The sequence below is a fragment of the Lathamus discolor genome, chromosome 13 (assembly GCF_037157495.1).
Source record: "Lathamus discolor isolate bLatDis1 chromosome 13, bLatDis1.hap1, whole genome shotgun sequence".
NCBI classification, from domain to species: domain Eukaryota; kingdom Metazoa; phylum Chordata; class Aves; order Psittaciformes; family Psittacidae; genus Lathamus; species Lathamus discolor.
The window spans coordinates 6,513,697-6,528,207 of record NC_088896.1 but is presented as its reverse complement, the minus strand read 5'-3'; the positions used below and the strand labels follow the sequence as shown (position 1 = coordinate 6,528,207).

The 14,511-nt window shown below is 55.9% G+C and overlaps 2 protein-coding genes and 1 non-coding gene across 5 annotated transcripts in view; 1 reads left to right on the top strand and 2 right to left on the bottom strand.

The window, feature by feature from the left end:
* Positions 1-16: 16 nt before the first annotated feature.
* RSAD1 (radical S-adenosyl methionine domain containing 1) lies at positions 17-2,333 on the bottom strand. 2 transcript variants are annotated; one of them, XM_065693894.1, is made up of 9 exons: positions 2,193-2,333; positions 1,672-1,805; positions 1,389-1,593; positions 950-1,315; positions 795-858; positions 570-717; positions 437-491; positions 252-358; positions 17-164 (listed from the first exon to the last, which is right to left on the bottom strand). In XM_065693894.1, exons 1-9 carry the CDS (start codon positions 2,328-2,330, stop codon positions 17-19), a joined length of 1,365 nt encoding a protein of 454 aa, XP_065549966.1. In that variant the 5' UTR covers positions 2,331-2,333. The 2 variants fall into 2 exon arrangements, with proteins under 2 accessions (XP_065549966.1, XP_065549965.1); XM_065693893.1 differs by lacking the exon at positions 2,193-2,333 and having other exon boundaries at positions 1,389-1,617; positions 1,672-2,151.
* A 1,927-nt stretch (positions 2,334-4,260) lies between these two features.
* TRNAS-GCU (transfer RNA serine (anticodon GCU)) lies at positions 4,261-4,342 on the top strand. Its single transcript has one exon. It is a non-coding gene; the product is annotated as a tRNA-Ser (tRNA).
* Positions 4,343-11,610: 7,268 nt separating this feature from the next.
* Positions 11,611-14,511, bottom strand: part of ACSF2 (acyl-CoA synthetase family member 2) — a 37,812-nt gene continuing 34,911 nt past the window's right edge. For both annotated transcript variants that reach the window (XM_065693369.1, XM_065693368.1), the window contains exons 13-16: positions 14,012-14,153; positions 12,126-12,236; positions 11,911-11,979; positions 11,611-11,819 (exon numbers count right to left, since the gene is read on the bottom strand). In XM_065693369.1, the coding sequence (XP_065549441.1) occupies positions 11,769-11,819; positions 11,911-11,979; positions 12,126-12,236; positions 14,012-14,153 (373 nt within the window). In that variant the 3' untranslated portion in view covers positions 11,611-11,768. The remainder of the gene's footprint in view (positions 11,820-11,910; positions 11,980-12,125; positions 12,237-14,011; positions 14,154-14,511) is intronic.

Genomic DNA, 14,511 nt, shown 5'->3' with positions numbered 1-14,511 from the left:
AGGCAGCCACCGCCGGTTACGCTCCTGCCCCTCCGCTTACAGCACCGGGATCCTTCCGCCCGGGTCCCGGTGCGGCCGGGCCCCAGCCCCGCTGCAGCTGGCAGAGCAGGTCGGGCAGCAGCGAGTCCAGCACGGCCAGGCCCCGCTCCGTGCACCGCAGGCCGCTGCGGGGAAGCGTTGGTTGAGCCGCGGTACCGGGACCGCGCCCTCCGTGCCGGTACCCCCCCCCCCCCCCCCGCCCCGGTGCTCACCCGCCGTCCAGCACCATCCATCCCTGCTGCTGCTGCTGCTGCAGCGCCTGCCCCGGCGCCCCGAACACGGCCTCCAGGCTGAGGTCGGGGGAGAAGCGGCCCCAGCGCTGCACGACCCGGAGCAGGCGTTAGCACCGGGGCCGGCGCTGCGGGGAGCCCCCCACCCCGGGCAGCTCCTCACTCACCTCGGGGGGGATGCCCTCGTCTGTCCGCAGCCCCAGGGCGAGCACCTCCTCCAGCCTGCGGGCACATGGGGAGATGCAGAGAGCGCAGCATGAGGGGGGTATGGGGGGGGGGACACCATGGTCCTGTACTCACTGCTCCAGCGGGCTCAGCATCGCCCGCTTCCCGGTGCCGTGCCCCCGGCTCTGCACCGCCCGCATCCAGGCAATGGGCTCCAGCACCTGGACACGGGCCTCCCGGCTGCAGCCACCCTCGCCCCGCGGTACAAACCGCCCGTGCGCCCCTGCAGCGGCAGAGAGGGGGCAGTGGAGCTTGGGGAGGCACACACAGCCATGTACGGCCCCAGTCACCCCTGCTTACCAGGCCCCACACCGATGTACTGCTCAGCCCGCCAGTAGGACAGGTTGTGGGTGCTGAGGGCGCCCTGTGGGGGAGCGTTGTATGGGGTGATGGGGCTGAGCCTGCTGCAGGGGTGGCACGGCACGGGGGCGAGGGCAGCGCGGCGGGCACCCCACCTTCCTCGCAAAGTTGGAGACCTCGTAGTGCCGGAAGCCAGCAGCCACCAGCGCGGTGCGTGCCGCCTGGTACATGTCCGCCAGGAGGTCCGGGGGGGGCACAGGCAGGGCTCCCCCCCACACCTGTGCTGCCAGCGCTGTGCCCCGCTCCAGCGTCAGCTGGTACAGGGAGACGTGGTCATCGCAGAGCCCCAGCGCTGCCTCCAGCCTCTGGGTCCAAGCATCCAGGCTCTGCCGCGGCAGCCCAAAGATCAGGTCGATGGAGGTCCGGCCGGGGAAGAGCCCCCGTGCTGCCTCCACGGCCGCCTGTGCCTCCGCTGCCGTGTGCTCCCGGCCCAGCAGCCGCAGCTCAGCATCGTCCAGTGACTGCAGAGAGAGCACAGTGCAGTGGGGAGCACAGTGGGGCTGCAGGGGATGGGATGGGGAGAGCCGCTCTCACCTGTACGCCGATGGAGAGGCGGTTGACGCCGGCCGCCTTGAAGCCAGCCAGGCGCTGTGTGGTGGTGGAGCTGGGGTTGGCTTCCAGCGTGACCTCGGCACCAGCAGGGAGATGGGCAGCCCCTGCCACAGCCTCCAGCACCGCTGCGATGGTGCCAGGGCTGGCCAGGCTGGGGGTGCCGCCACCGAAGAACACAGAGGTGATGCTGTAGGGCAGATAATGGGGGGGGCTGTGGGTGGGCAATGAGGGGCGCTGTGTCCCCCCATTGTCCCCATGCACCCACCTCTTCACCTGGCTGAGCCGGAGCAGGGTGCGTGCCTCCTGCACCAGGCAGGCGCGCACGGCCGCCTCATCCACCGCCGGCACCACGTACGTGTTGAAGCTGCAGTAGGAGCAGCGCTTGCGGCAGTAGGGCCACTGCGGGCATGGGTGCCGTGGGGTGCCATGGGCAATGGCCGCACTCTCACCCCAGGGCACCCCACTTCGAGCACACAACTCATGGGGGCCACCCCATGGTGCACAGCTCAGGGACCCACACAGCATCGCCACCACTCCATGGCGACGGAGCCCCATGTGTGCACCATGACACCTACAAGGACAGAGCGCCCTCCCACGTGTGCACCCACATACATACAAGCCCCAAGGCCCCACTTTCACCCCCCCAACACGTGCAAGCATTGGAGTCCCATGTGGACCCCCACATGGGCAAGCTCCTGGGTCCCACATGCACCAACCCACAAGTGCCAGCCCCGGGGTCCCCCCCCCGCCCCAACCCCCGTGTGCAGTCCCGGCTCCCCCGCTCACATGCACGTAGACCGAGGCTGCGGCGGGGGCGGCCGCTGCTGGGACCGGTTCCGAGGCAGGACCCGCTCCCGGTGCCCGTCCAGGGCCGGGCCGGGCCGCAGCGACGGCCGCCGCCCGCCGCCAGCCCCGCGCCGCCATGGGCCCCGCAGCCCCGCCCCGGGGCGGGCCCGGCGCTCGGCCGCCCCTCGGTGGGGACGGGAAGGGAACGGGGCAGAGCCGGGGCCGGGGCCGGGGGCGGTCCTTGCCCCGCACGGTGCCAGCGGGGCCCCGGGCGCTGCCCCCGTCCGGCGCTGGCGGAGCGTGTTCCGCCTTTGTGTGCCTCCCCGGAGCCAGCACCGACCGTCCCAGCCGTTATTTGCTCTGTTAATAGCCGTGGAGGAGCGAGAGCTGCCTGCGGCACAAGTCACGGCACCAGTTCCTGTTAACAGGCCACGAGTGGGTAGTTCGGGGTATCCCACGCTTGATGTAACCCTCTCTGCCCGCAAGAGCCCCCGGCTCTTTCTGAGCTGGGAGGAACGGGTACAGGGAAGGGCAGGAGCCCTGGAGCCTGCTGCCAGCCATGGCGATCATCCCTTCCCGTCCTGAGCGTGTTTGCAACCGGGATTGCTTTGTCCTGGTGGGCCGGGGTGGATGAGGGACTTCTCAAGAGGCGGCCTGGCTGGTGGGAGCCGAGCTCCTGCGGCTCTGCCTGCAGGAAGGGGCCCGCGCTGCCCTTCTCTCTCTGCCCAGGAAACCTCTGTCTTCCCTTCCCTTGCTCTGCTTTCCCCTCAGTTGCCACCTCTTACCCGAGCTTTACTCGGCCTCCAAAATGCATTGCTGAAGTTCTCCTCTGTTCCATTTTCCCTTGATTATCTCAACAAAGACATCGGGCATCAGCTCCGCAAAGAGAGTCATCTTTCTTTCCTCCTTCCCTCTCCTCCAATCCCAGCCAGCAGAGTATCCAGAACCGGCCCTCCCTCGGTAAAACTATGGCTTTCCCCATGGTTTCCAGGCTTGAGAGAGCCTCCTCTTTTGCCCTTGACATCCCATGGCAATGGAGATTGCCTTTCCACAAGTGCAACGAGCTGGATGCCTGGGCGCTCCATGGCTGTAGCGAGAACCGTTGTTGCCTGGCAGAGTGCTGCACTCAGAGATCTGGATGGTTGGGAACGCCCCGGCTGTACCCGGAGCACTTCTGGGCTGAGCAGGCATTTCCTGACAACCCGGAACAGCACTTGTGGAGCACACACGCACCCGAGGTCAGGATGGAACTGATGGCTAAAGCCGATCATCTTACGACCCTGTAAGTAACTGTCCCAGGAGAGAGACACTTGGGGCTCTCCTGGATGCAGTGAGCTGCAACCAGGTCGCTCCCTCTGAGTGGGGCACCCCTCGGAGTTCATAAACTCTCAAGGTTACCTTCCACTACACGCACCGCTGGCCAGGTCTGAGACTAAGATAGGAGCCAGGCGCTCCCAGGCTCCGTTAGGAGTTTAGAAAGCAATAGGGGTCTGTTCGGAATGTTGTCACTTAAGGGGAGGGTCCCCCTAACCTTTGTCACCTTCAGTCTCGATACAAATCACTTTAGCTTGGCTCTACCTTGATTTTCCTTTATGCATTCCATTAGACACAAACTGCTGACCAAGTCTGAGACTAAGACAAGATCCAGCCACATCCAGGCTCTGTCAGGAGTTTTGGAGGCAGGGGGGATCTCTTCTGAACCTCACGACTCAGCAGCAGCATCTCCCTTACATCTTTATGCCTTCAGGCCCTACATCAATCCCGTTTAGCTCGGTTTCACCTCAATTTTCCTCTGTACACTTCATCTATGTAACAAGTGGTGGAGTGAGCCTTGCCGTCAAATTCTGTTCTATCATGCCTTATTTATAAACTGCTCTTGCTAATACCTTTGATGGTCATTTTTTGAAGCAGCAGCAGCAGCAGCAGCAGCATCAGTAGCAGCATCATCAGTAGCAGCAGCATCAGGAGCAGCAGCATCAGTAGCAGCAGCATTAGGAGCAGCAGCATTAGGAGCAGCAGTAAGAGCAGCATTAGGGCTCGGAGCAGCAGCAGCAGCAGGACTGACACTGACGAGGTGGCCGAGTGGTGAAGGCGATGGACTGCTAATCCATTGTGCTCTGCACGCGTGGGTTCGAATCCCATCCTCGTCGATGAGCTCAGTGTGTGCCCCAGATAAGACTTTGTTTTGAGATGACAGTGGCCGAAGAGACCTTGCAAGGTTTTCAAGTGGCTCAGCACACACCTCAACCTCTTCAGTTTGCACCTAGGGAAGCAAGGGAAACAAGGGAGATAGATCCATAAACTCACAGATCCCTGTTTCCTTGATCCCTGCAATGATGAGAGAGCAAAACGCTTGGAAGTGTTTTACAAGAACAGGTAGCACAGGAAGGTGCTTGGAATTCGGAAGCATGGGTTTATGAAGGAGAGAAGTCTTCCTTACCAAGCTGGTAGCCTTCTACAGGGAGGTGACCAGCCTGATGGAGAAGGCAAGAGCAGTGGATGTTGTTCACCTTGCCTTCAGGAAAGCTCAACAGGCGATAGGATCGAAAAAGACCATACAAGTAAAGCGCTTTCTGTCACACAACATTTGAAGTAAGATTTTGATGGGAGATATTACTCTTACCTGTTCACAGAGTCTCAGAATCACTGGGGGTGGAAGGGACCTCCAGAGATCCTCCAGTGCCAGCCAACTGCTCCAGCAGGGTCAGCTTGAGCTGCTTGCTTAGCACATAGTCTAGTTGGGGTTTCAGCATCTCTAAGGATGGAGCCTCCACAGCCTCTCAGGGCAACCTGGTCCACTCTTTGGCCCGCCTCACGCTAAGACAGTGCTTTCCTGCCTTGAATTTCACGTGTTTAATTTGTGCCCTTTACCTCTTGCACTGCCGGTTGGTGCTGCTGGGGAGCGTCTGGCCCCCTCTTCATCCTCTCCCATCAGGCATGTGAAGAATCCCAGCTCCCACAGCACTCACAGCCCCCCCTCATACTTGAGACACGCAGAGCCCTAACCAGTTGTGTGACAAAGCAGGGATGTGCAGAGGAGGCCCGTGTGGACGCAGGAGGAGGCAGCAGCCAGCCGTGCTACCAAGGGCTCTGCTGTCCCGGGTGGTCAGGAGCGACTTGGCAGAGGTCCGAGGGCCAGGAATGGTCCAGGGTGGGTCTGAAAGGCTCAGAGGCAGCTGGAGCTTCTTCCTGCCAACACCACCTCCCCTCTCTTACAACACATTGGCACTCCTGCCTCTCTGAGCACCTGCCTCCCTCTCCTAATCCCTGCACATTCCCTCGGGATAGCTCTTACCACAGCCGTGAGTGGGCCTTTTGCTCTGCCCACCCTGCCCCACTCTGGACACACTTCCCAAGAGCTGACACTGCCAAGGATGCCTCGTGGCCATCGGTACCTGTGACCGGCACGCAAAGAAGGTGCATGGAGGAGAAGGGACTGGGGTTTGGCCAAAGGGCTCAGAGTGCTGCTGATCCCCATCCCACACCGCCTCCCCCTGCAGCCTCCCCCAGCTAAATGGGACCACTGCCCCACTGCCCCGGCTCTGAGGGACAGTGCTGGGAGATGAGATGCTTCATCGGCACCTTCGTCTCACTGGCCAGGCTCAGGGAGGAGCAGAAGAGCAGAACTCAGAGACGAGCTGGCTGGTTGGGGAGCCCTGGAAGATCCCTCTCTGCTGGGTGCTCCTGCACCCAGAGCCCAGCAGAGCTCCGGCTGCCCCAGCTCCAGCCTGTCGTGGTTCAAACCCAGCCGGTACCTCAGCACCACGCACCCTGCTCCCAGCCCAGGCTGCATGGGGAGAGTCAAAGGGATGGAAAAGCCACGGGGTGTGATAACAGCGGTTTAGTGACTAAAATAAAGTACGATATTGTAATAATAACAATATTATACTACTAATAAATAACAACAATAACTACTAAAGTACAATTAATTATAACAACAATAAGTATGATACAAATATTATGATAATAAAATACAATTATGATAACAAATATAATAATGATAATCATGATTGTAATAATGGTGACGATGATGATGACAGTAATGAAAATAATAATGATAATAAAAGTAATAGTAAATATGAGGATGATGATGATGATAGTAATGAGACTAATGATAATAAAAGTAATAACAAATATGAGGATGATGATGATAGTAATGAGAATAATAATGATAATAAAAGCAATAATAAATATGAGGATGCTGATAATAATGAGGATTGTCATGGTTTAAGCCCAGCCACAAACCAAGAACCACACAGCCGCTCGCTCATTCCCCCTTCTTCCTCCCCCAGCTCCTGCAGGGATGGGGAGGAGAATGGAAAGACTAACTCCCACGGGCTGAGATAAGAACAGTCCAGTAACTAAGGTATAACACAAACCACTGCTGCTACCAAGGAACCAAGGACCTTGGTCAGCTGAGTTCTGCTCTCAGATACTGGCTTCACCATTCCAGGTCAAATGTGCAGTTTCTAGCACCCCATGTAGTTCTTCACATCAAATCTCCATTGAGTAACATATGTAAAGTGCTTTGAGATAGTGCCATGAAAACACTAAGTTAGAGGAAGGGCAAAATATCTCTTAGCAGCACCTATCTGCTTACTACTACTACATGTTTCTTTTTTCGCCTCAGAGCAGCATCGCTATATTCTCCTTTGCCTTCACACTAAGGGTCTGGTGCCAGCGATGGAGAAGGCACACAGCAAAAGTTGTTGCCGCAGGGCAGTGAAAGGATGCACTGGAAAACATGAGGATGTTTTCAGGAAGGATGAAGGAAGCAGAGCTCCAGAGGAGGACGGGTATCTGCTTCCCAGAAGGATGAGTATTTCCTTCCCAGCTACATCAGGAAAGGAGTGCCCGTGCAGACTGATGTGCACAAAGCGTTGCAGGAGGCCTTAGGGGGCAGAAATATTTGCCATTATTTGCTAATCTTACAAATAAAATCAAAATCAAGACATTGATGCTTTCTGGGGGGGAGGACATAACTGCTGTTTAGAAGCCATGGCCTGAGGGCCGTTAACTACCTAGTAGTGAAATCCTGCTGCCTTTCCAGTTGTCAGCAACTCGTCTCCAGTTAGCAGCTTCACAAAAGCAGTCCTTGTGTGGATAGATGAAGCTTTCCCGGATTTCTAAAAGGTTAATCTTACCATTAGAATTGCACTTTAAAAACAGGCATCGATCCCTATGCACTCTCCCCAAACACCTCCTCGACTTAGGAAAGTGGAAAGAAAGGCTACAGTTATTCATAGAATAGAATCACAGAATGGTTTGGGTTGGAAAGGACCTTAAGATCATCCAGTTCCAACCCCTGCCATGGACAGGGACACCTCACACTAAACCAGGGCACCCAAGGCTTCATCCAACCTGGCCTTGAACACTGCCAGGGATGGAGCACTCACAACCTCCCTGGGCAACCCATTCCAGTGCCTCACCACCCTAACAGGAAAGAATTTCCTCCTTAGATCCAATCAGTGTCCTACAGCTACCAGGGTTTGACAGCTTTGATTTAGGTGCCTGAAGGAAGCACACAGCTTTCAGCTCAGGAAAAAACCCAGCAGGTTTCACAGCTTGGCTTGCATCGGCTTCAGGTGTTTGTGGAAAGAATCATGAGCCTGTAAGAGGAGGCAGTGCTTACAAGCACATCAGGCCTCATCTTTAAAGCATTTTAGCTCTTCTCATCTTGCAGTGGGGTTTTTTACTAAGGAAATCCGAATCAGAGGCGCTCTGGAGGTGTAGGATCAGCCAGCTAACTCCTGTATCTGAGTGTCTGTGTGACACAAAGCACGAGAATATAAAGACCCTCCCCAAGAAAAGAGCCTCCCCCCTACCTTTCTTGTAAGAAAAGCATGCAAGGTATCTCACATCCATACACACCATGGGGCATTTGAATCAAAACCCAAATAGGAGAGGTCTCTTAGGGGGACTGTTGAAGCTCCTAAGCCCCACTGGCTTCAGGAACTCAATAAAATGGAGCGAGTTCTGCTGGGATTCAACTACAGCTGCAGTCTCTGGCAGCCCATCTTAGGATGCTTCACCATTCTTCTGCTGAAGATAACCTCACAAGAGGGGATTTCCACTGAACGTGACCAATCAGCCTGATACCAAGGCAAAGAAACCAACGCAGGCTGAGAAACAACACTCAACAAAGCAAGAACGATTGAAAGCAAGTGGAAAAAACAGAAGGAAGAGCTTGGTTAGTCAGAAACAAAGTTTAAATGACCATCCCCTTTGGAGAATAGGCAGCCCAATAGTTAAGTGTCCTGGTTTCGGCTGGGATAGAGTTCTTGTGCTTCCTAATAACTGAGAGGAAGCAGAGGCAGGACACCTGATCCCAACTAGCCAAAGGGGCATTCCATACCACAGCACGTCATGCCACTATAGAAACTGGGGGGAGTCACCCAGAAGGGACCAATCACTGCTCGGTTCAGGCTGGGTATCTGTTGGTGGGTGCTGAGCAATTGTGTTGTGCAGCACCGCTGGGTTTTGTCTGTTCCCTTTTCAGTTTCAGATTCTCTCCCCTTGTTATATCCATTAGTATCATTATTATTATTAATTATCATTACCATCATTATTGCCATTCGCCTGGGTCATCTGTGGAAGGGCTGAGGCTGAGCACCACAGGTCCCGCAGGGCCACGGAGGGGCTCTGTAACCAGCCAAGCCCCGGCTGGATGCCTTTCTGGACACCTTTCTGGACGAGGGACACAGAAAGAAGGGAACTCAGATCCCCAGAGGTGGTCGGAATTTGAAGGCCGAAGAAGGACCCTTTGTGGGATGGAGAGAAGCACCGTTGTGTGAATGAGGGGGGCACTGGGAGCGTTCCTAGAGGTGGCCTCAATACCAGGATAGAAAGGTTGAAGGGGGAAAGGCCTTGCTGCAGGGCAATGTGTCATTTCTCAATCCCAAAATTCTCATTCCCAAAGTGAGTCGTCAGCCCCAAGGGTGCCAGCTCAAGGTGGCAGAGGAGCAAACCCATGGGCATTTAGCTGTGGGTGCTTTCCCCTTTGGGTGTCCTTGCCCGGCCTGGGAAGGACGTGTCCTTTGGTGCCTGCAGTTCAAAGCAGAAGGCTTCCCGGGGAGCAAGTGTGGGCCTGTGGTGTGCGCTTCCTGGCCTCGGATGCTGAGGCAGGTGGATGCGAGTGCTCCGGAAACACCTCTGAGTGGGAGCATCAGGGCACGTCTGCACTGTCCTCCTGTGGCTGCTGCTTCACCCAGGAGCACAAAAGGGTTGCAAGGAGTCCCCAGGTGTTTGGGGAAGATGCTGGCAGTTACAGAATCACAGAATGGTTTGGGTTGGAAAGGACCTTAAGATCATCCAGTTCCAACCCCTGCCATGGGCAGGGACACCTCGCACTAAACCAGGGCACCCAAGGCTCTGTCCAACCTGGCCTTGAACACTGCCAGGGATGGAGCATTCACAGCTTCCCTGGGCAACCCATTCCAGTGCCTCACCACCCTGACAGTAAAGAATTTCCTCCTTAGATCCAATCTAAACTTCCCCTGTTTCAGTTTGAACCCGTTACCCCTTGTCCTGTCACTACAGTCCCTAATGAAGAGTCCCTCCCCAGCACCCCTGGAGCCCCCCTTCAGATACTGGCACACTGTACAAAAAGCTGCATGTCTGCAGGCATGCGGATGTGAAGCTGCACCTCTGCACACCTGAAGCCATTTGCCCCAGAGCCCCTGATGCCAGGGCATGGGTGATTCACCCCGAGGTGGAGCTGAGGTCTCTCAGGGTGGCTCAGCACTTCCTGGTGACTGCGGCTGCCACCTTGCAATTAAAGGGCCCTGAAGGTGCCCATCTGTCCCTGAGCTGGGCAGAACAAGCTGGACCCTCTGGGTCAAGTGACCTGAACAAGCCACCCTCCAATGATGCAAAGAGGAACGATGTTGCCGAAGCCAACAGGTCCGCTTGGTGATGGCTCACGTGCAGGCATGGGTCAACAGCTTCTTCATCACTCTCCAGGCCATCTTGAGAAGCTGCTTCTACTCAGGAGAGGCGCTGGAAGGGGAAGGGGAAGCTTCCCAAGCTCTGCTGAGACTTAGCCCCATGGACCTATGATGCGAGTAAGGCTCAGGAAGCAGGCATGGGGTGACAGGGGTCTGTACCCATGTGCTGGCTGTGACCAGTGCTTGCTGTGTTTCTCAGCAGTGTGTCTCACCCCACATGCCAGAATCGACTTCACTTCTTGCCAGTAGCTCCCCAGCTGTGGTGAGCACATGGGGCAGCACTGGGGGTGGGTAAAGGGTGGTGTTATCAGACAGGAACCAGAGGAGAAGCTCCTCTCACTGCAGGCCTGGCAGGGGGAAAGCAAAGGAAGGTAAAAATTCCTCCCTAGACACCAGACCTAGAGGTCCACGCGTCCCCAAGGTCCCTGGCTGCAGTAACAGCTCCTCTTTGGGGAAGGATGGTCGACAAGGGTCCGAAAACCAGGGCAGGGAGGAGGCCTGGGTTTTGCTTGTGCACATCCCACTTATTCCAGGGTGGGCAGACGTGAAGTGACGAAACACCGACACCAGCCCCACAAGCAGTTTGGGAATGGTGAAAGAGCTTGCTGCAAAGACAGACAGGAAGGATGCAATGCAAAGCACCCCATCCCCTCTTTGTTCCCTCTTTCAGAAAGCAGATAGGAACAGTGCGCCTGTGTGCCACTGGGTCTGCTTCCATGGGTACAGCTGCCAGTCCAGCTGGATTTGAGCCCTCGCTGCCTCTCCCTGTAGCATCATTTCCCCTGGAGGCAGCTCCAATATGGAAGTGGAGGCCCAGCCGCCAGCCCTGCTTGGGAAGGAAGCAGGAGGGAGACAGCATGGATGTTGGTACCAACGTTATCCGGTTCCCAGCTGGGGTGGGACACTGCTGCAGGCAAGGAGGAGGAGCTCGGCTCTTCCCCTTCTCCCGTAGTGTTTCATGGCTGCGAGGTACCAAATAACTGCCGTAAAACGCCGTCCCGGGGCTGCTCCGCTTCACAGTGCCGCTGGGACAGGAGCTTTGGTATTCCTGCAACACCCTCACTGCCTGCCTTGTCCAAAACACCAAAGGAACTATGCCAAGTCTGCCTTGGAGATGTTTCTTTGGGGGGCAGAAGGCGTGGGGACAGGGTGAGCATCTCCAGGCAGCTTTAGGGAGCCCCTTCCCATCCAAAGTCTCACTTCTAAAGCCCCTGTCCCTCATTTCAAGCTCATCCACTGTGTTACATGACCCGGGAGACTCAGCAGAGAGGGCATCCCCCTCCCTTGGGGAGCCAGGCTTTAAACACCAGTAAACCAGCTCCCAGCATCCATCCAAGTGCTCTGAAACGGCTGCAGCCAAATGTCTCAGAGAGACACGAAGCTTGGAAACCCCTGTAAGGTCTTTCAGTAACCCCAGGAATAAGCATCCCTCCTCACACCACAGTGTTTGATGGCAGAGAAACAAACCCAAGTGGGGACGAAGGCACTCTGTTTTATTCACTAACCCTGCCACCGGCCTGATGGCGGCGGAGAAGGTCTCCACCGCACAGCACAAGGCACAGGGGAAACAGACCCAAAGCTGGTTGAAGTGGGGCTGATTCGTGCCATGCTTTGCTCTGCCTTCCCCAGCTCAGAGCTGAAGGTGCTTCTCCATCTGCTCCCTCAGCTTGTACTTCTGAACCTGGAATGAAGTGCGGAGAGGAGGAGGAAGAGAGGCTCAGGAGATGGAACAGGAAGCCAGGGTACCCACCCTGCCCCAGCCCATCTCTTACCTTGCCCGAGACGGTGAGCGGGTACTGATCCACAAACACGATGTACTGCGGGATCTTGAAATGGGAGATCTGGGAAGAGAAAACAGCTCCGAAGGAACCTGCTGGCACTGCTCAAGCTGGGAATGCCAGGGCTGCATCCCCAGTTCCTCCAAATCCATGGCTCTGCCCAGCGGGGTATACTGGTCTGGTGGGGAACCAAAGACTGTGAGACCCACCTTCCCTTTGCAGAAGGCTTTAATCTCTTCCTTGGTGCATTCCTGCCCAGTCTTCACTCGGATGCAGGCGCAGATCTCTTCTCCCATCCGTGAATCCTTCACACCAACCACCTGGTTGGGACAGATGATCAGTGTGATCCATGGGAACATCCCTTTCCTCCCACAGGGTATGTGTGCTGGCCATGGCACAAGCCCTGACCTGTATAAAGGGATGCTGGAACCATGGCATGGGGTCTGTAAAGGCAGTCTGAACTGCCTGACCACCCCAGCAGTGTGTTCTACACGGCATCGAGCCTCCCTGGAAACGCTTCCCAACCATTTGCCAGAGGAAAGCTGGCAGAGCAGGCTGGGTGCCAGGACACCAACCCCCTCCTTTGGCTTTGCAAAGTCACTGGAGCGAGGGATGGGTCAGACCAGGCAGGCAGCAGCTCACTGTGGGTGCAACAGGGACTGCCATCCCTCTGCGTGCCTCTGCTTCCCTGGAAAAGGGGGCAACGGGTTTCACAACCAATAGGGAGATGGGAATCTCCAGACGGAACAGCAGGAGAGGGATGGAGTGAAGTTAAAGGATTAATGGCCTGGATACCAGAAGATGGACTTCTCACGCCTGATCTCTCTCCAAAGCTTGCTCATGCTATTCCACAAGATTCCTACTGTCATTCCCTGCCTTGAACCAGCGTCTGCAAATCCTAGAGACACGTCGATGCTTTTGAGTCCAGAGCAGTGACATAAAGCCCTAGAAACTACATAAACAGGGCTGATTTGCAACCCATCTGCACTGAGCCTGTTCCAGGGAGAGATGCTAGCCTGGCACAGGCACAACGCTGACTAAATAGCTGGTTTATTTATGGGGAAACTTGTCTGGCACAAAACCTGGAGCAGAACAATCCCAGCAGACTGGGAGCAGCTGCTCCGTGCTGCAAATCAGCGCTGCCTTGTGAAGGGGTGAAACCAACTCTCACTCCTCGTCGCCAGGGACTCGTTGGAGGAGGCTTCTTGGCTTTAGGAGTTTAGTAATGATCCGTAAATTCAGTAAAACCTGTCCTTGCAGGCGGCTTTCCAAGCAGGAATGTCAGAGGGAGCTATGGAAGTGAACAGGCAATTTAAAACCTGAAGAAGGATGACAGTCACTGCTTTGAAGACATGAAGCTGGTGCACAAGAGGAACTGACGTGCTCTGTGCCAGGAGTTCTGCCTGCTTCTTTGTCCCGGTTCCTGCTGGAACGGAGTTAATTTTCTTCCTAGTAGCGGGTGCAGTGCAGTGATTTTGGATTTACTGATAGGATAATGTTGGTAACACACTGATGGCTTAGTTGGTGCTCAGTAGCGCTGACCCTAAGTTAAGGCCTCAGTTTTTCATGCTGTGTCAGCAAGGAGGGGCACAAGAACCCAGGAGAGAGCAGAGCCAAACTGGCCAAAGGGCTATTCCATACCACAGCACATCACACCCAGTATAGAAACTGGGGGGAGTTGACTGGGAGCCACTGATCACTGCTTGGGATTGGCTGGGCATCAGTCAGTGGGTGGTGAGCAATTGTGTTGTGCATCACTTGTGTTTATTGGGGTTTGTTCCCCTCTCTCTCCCCTTTCCATTGCAATTACTGCATTTTGCTTTGTTTCAGTAATTAAACTGTTCTTAACTGATGGGTTTTACCTTTTTCTGATTCTCTTCCCATCCCATCAGTGGGGGGGGGGGCAGTGAGCAAGCATTGCCGTCTGGCACTAAACCACAACACCCCCTCCATGCCGTGAGCCTCTCCCTCTGGCTCGCCAACCAACGTTACACACAAACTGATGCTGAAAACAGGGGAAGACAACCCCAAGCAGCAGTCCCAGCAGCTTTGTATACAGGTTTCCCACCACAGGAACCATCTCCCTCCCGCTCACCTGGGCCTCGTCAACCTTGGGATGGGTGTGCAGAAACTGCTCAAGCTCTGCTGGGTAGATGTTCTCTCCTCCCCGAATAATCATGTCCTTGCATCGGCCTATGATCCTGCAGTAGCCGTGCTCATCCAGGCTCGCAAGGTCCCTGTAACAACACCACACCTAGTCCTGGCCTAACTAGGGTGAAGAATGGCTGATGCTCCCATCCAGCCTGGTCTGGAGGCTGAGATGCCCCCTGAATACATGGAAGGGATCAAAGAGCTCCTGCTATTGCCATCAGCAGTGTCCACACAAAAAGCAGGGCTTAGGGGAAGGCAATTCCTGTCCCTGCTGTGTACCCCACAGCCCCTCCATCGCTCCAGTAGCCAAGTGATGATTCCCTTCTCCACATGCACTTGGCACAGGGGGCTCTGTGCTAAGAGCTGCTCTGAAGTTTCCTGGGCACCGAAATCACAGCCAAGGCACTTCTGTTCACATCCATCCCCCTCCAGCATCACCCTGCA

Coding starts and splice junctions, on each gene's coding strand:
- RSAD1 (XM_065693893.1), bottom strand. CDS start 2,114: ATGTGGGACCCAGGAGCTTGCCCATGTGGGGGTCCACATGGGACTCCA. Junction 1,316..1,388: donor GCCTCTCCATCGGCGTACAG/GTGAGAGCGGCT, acceptor CTCTCTCTGCAG/TCACTGGACGATGCTGAGCT. Junction 359..436: donor ACGAGGGCATCCCCCCCGAG/GTGAGTGAGGAG, acceptor CGGGTCGTGCAG/CGCTGGGGCCGCTTCTCCCC.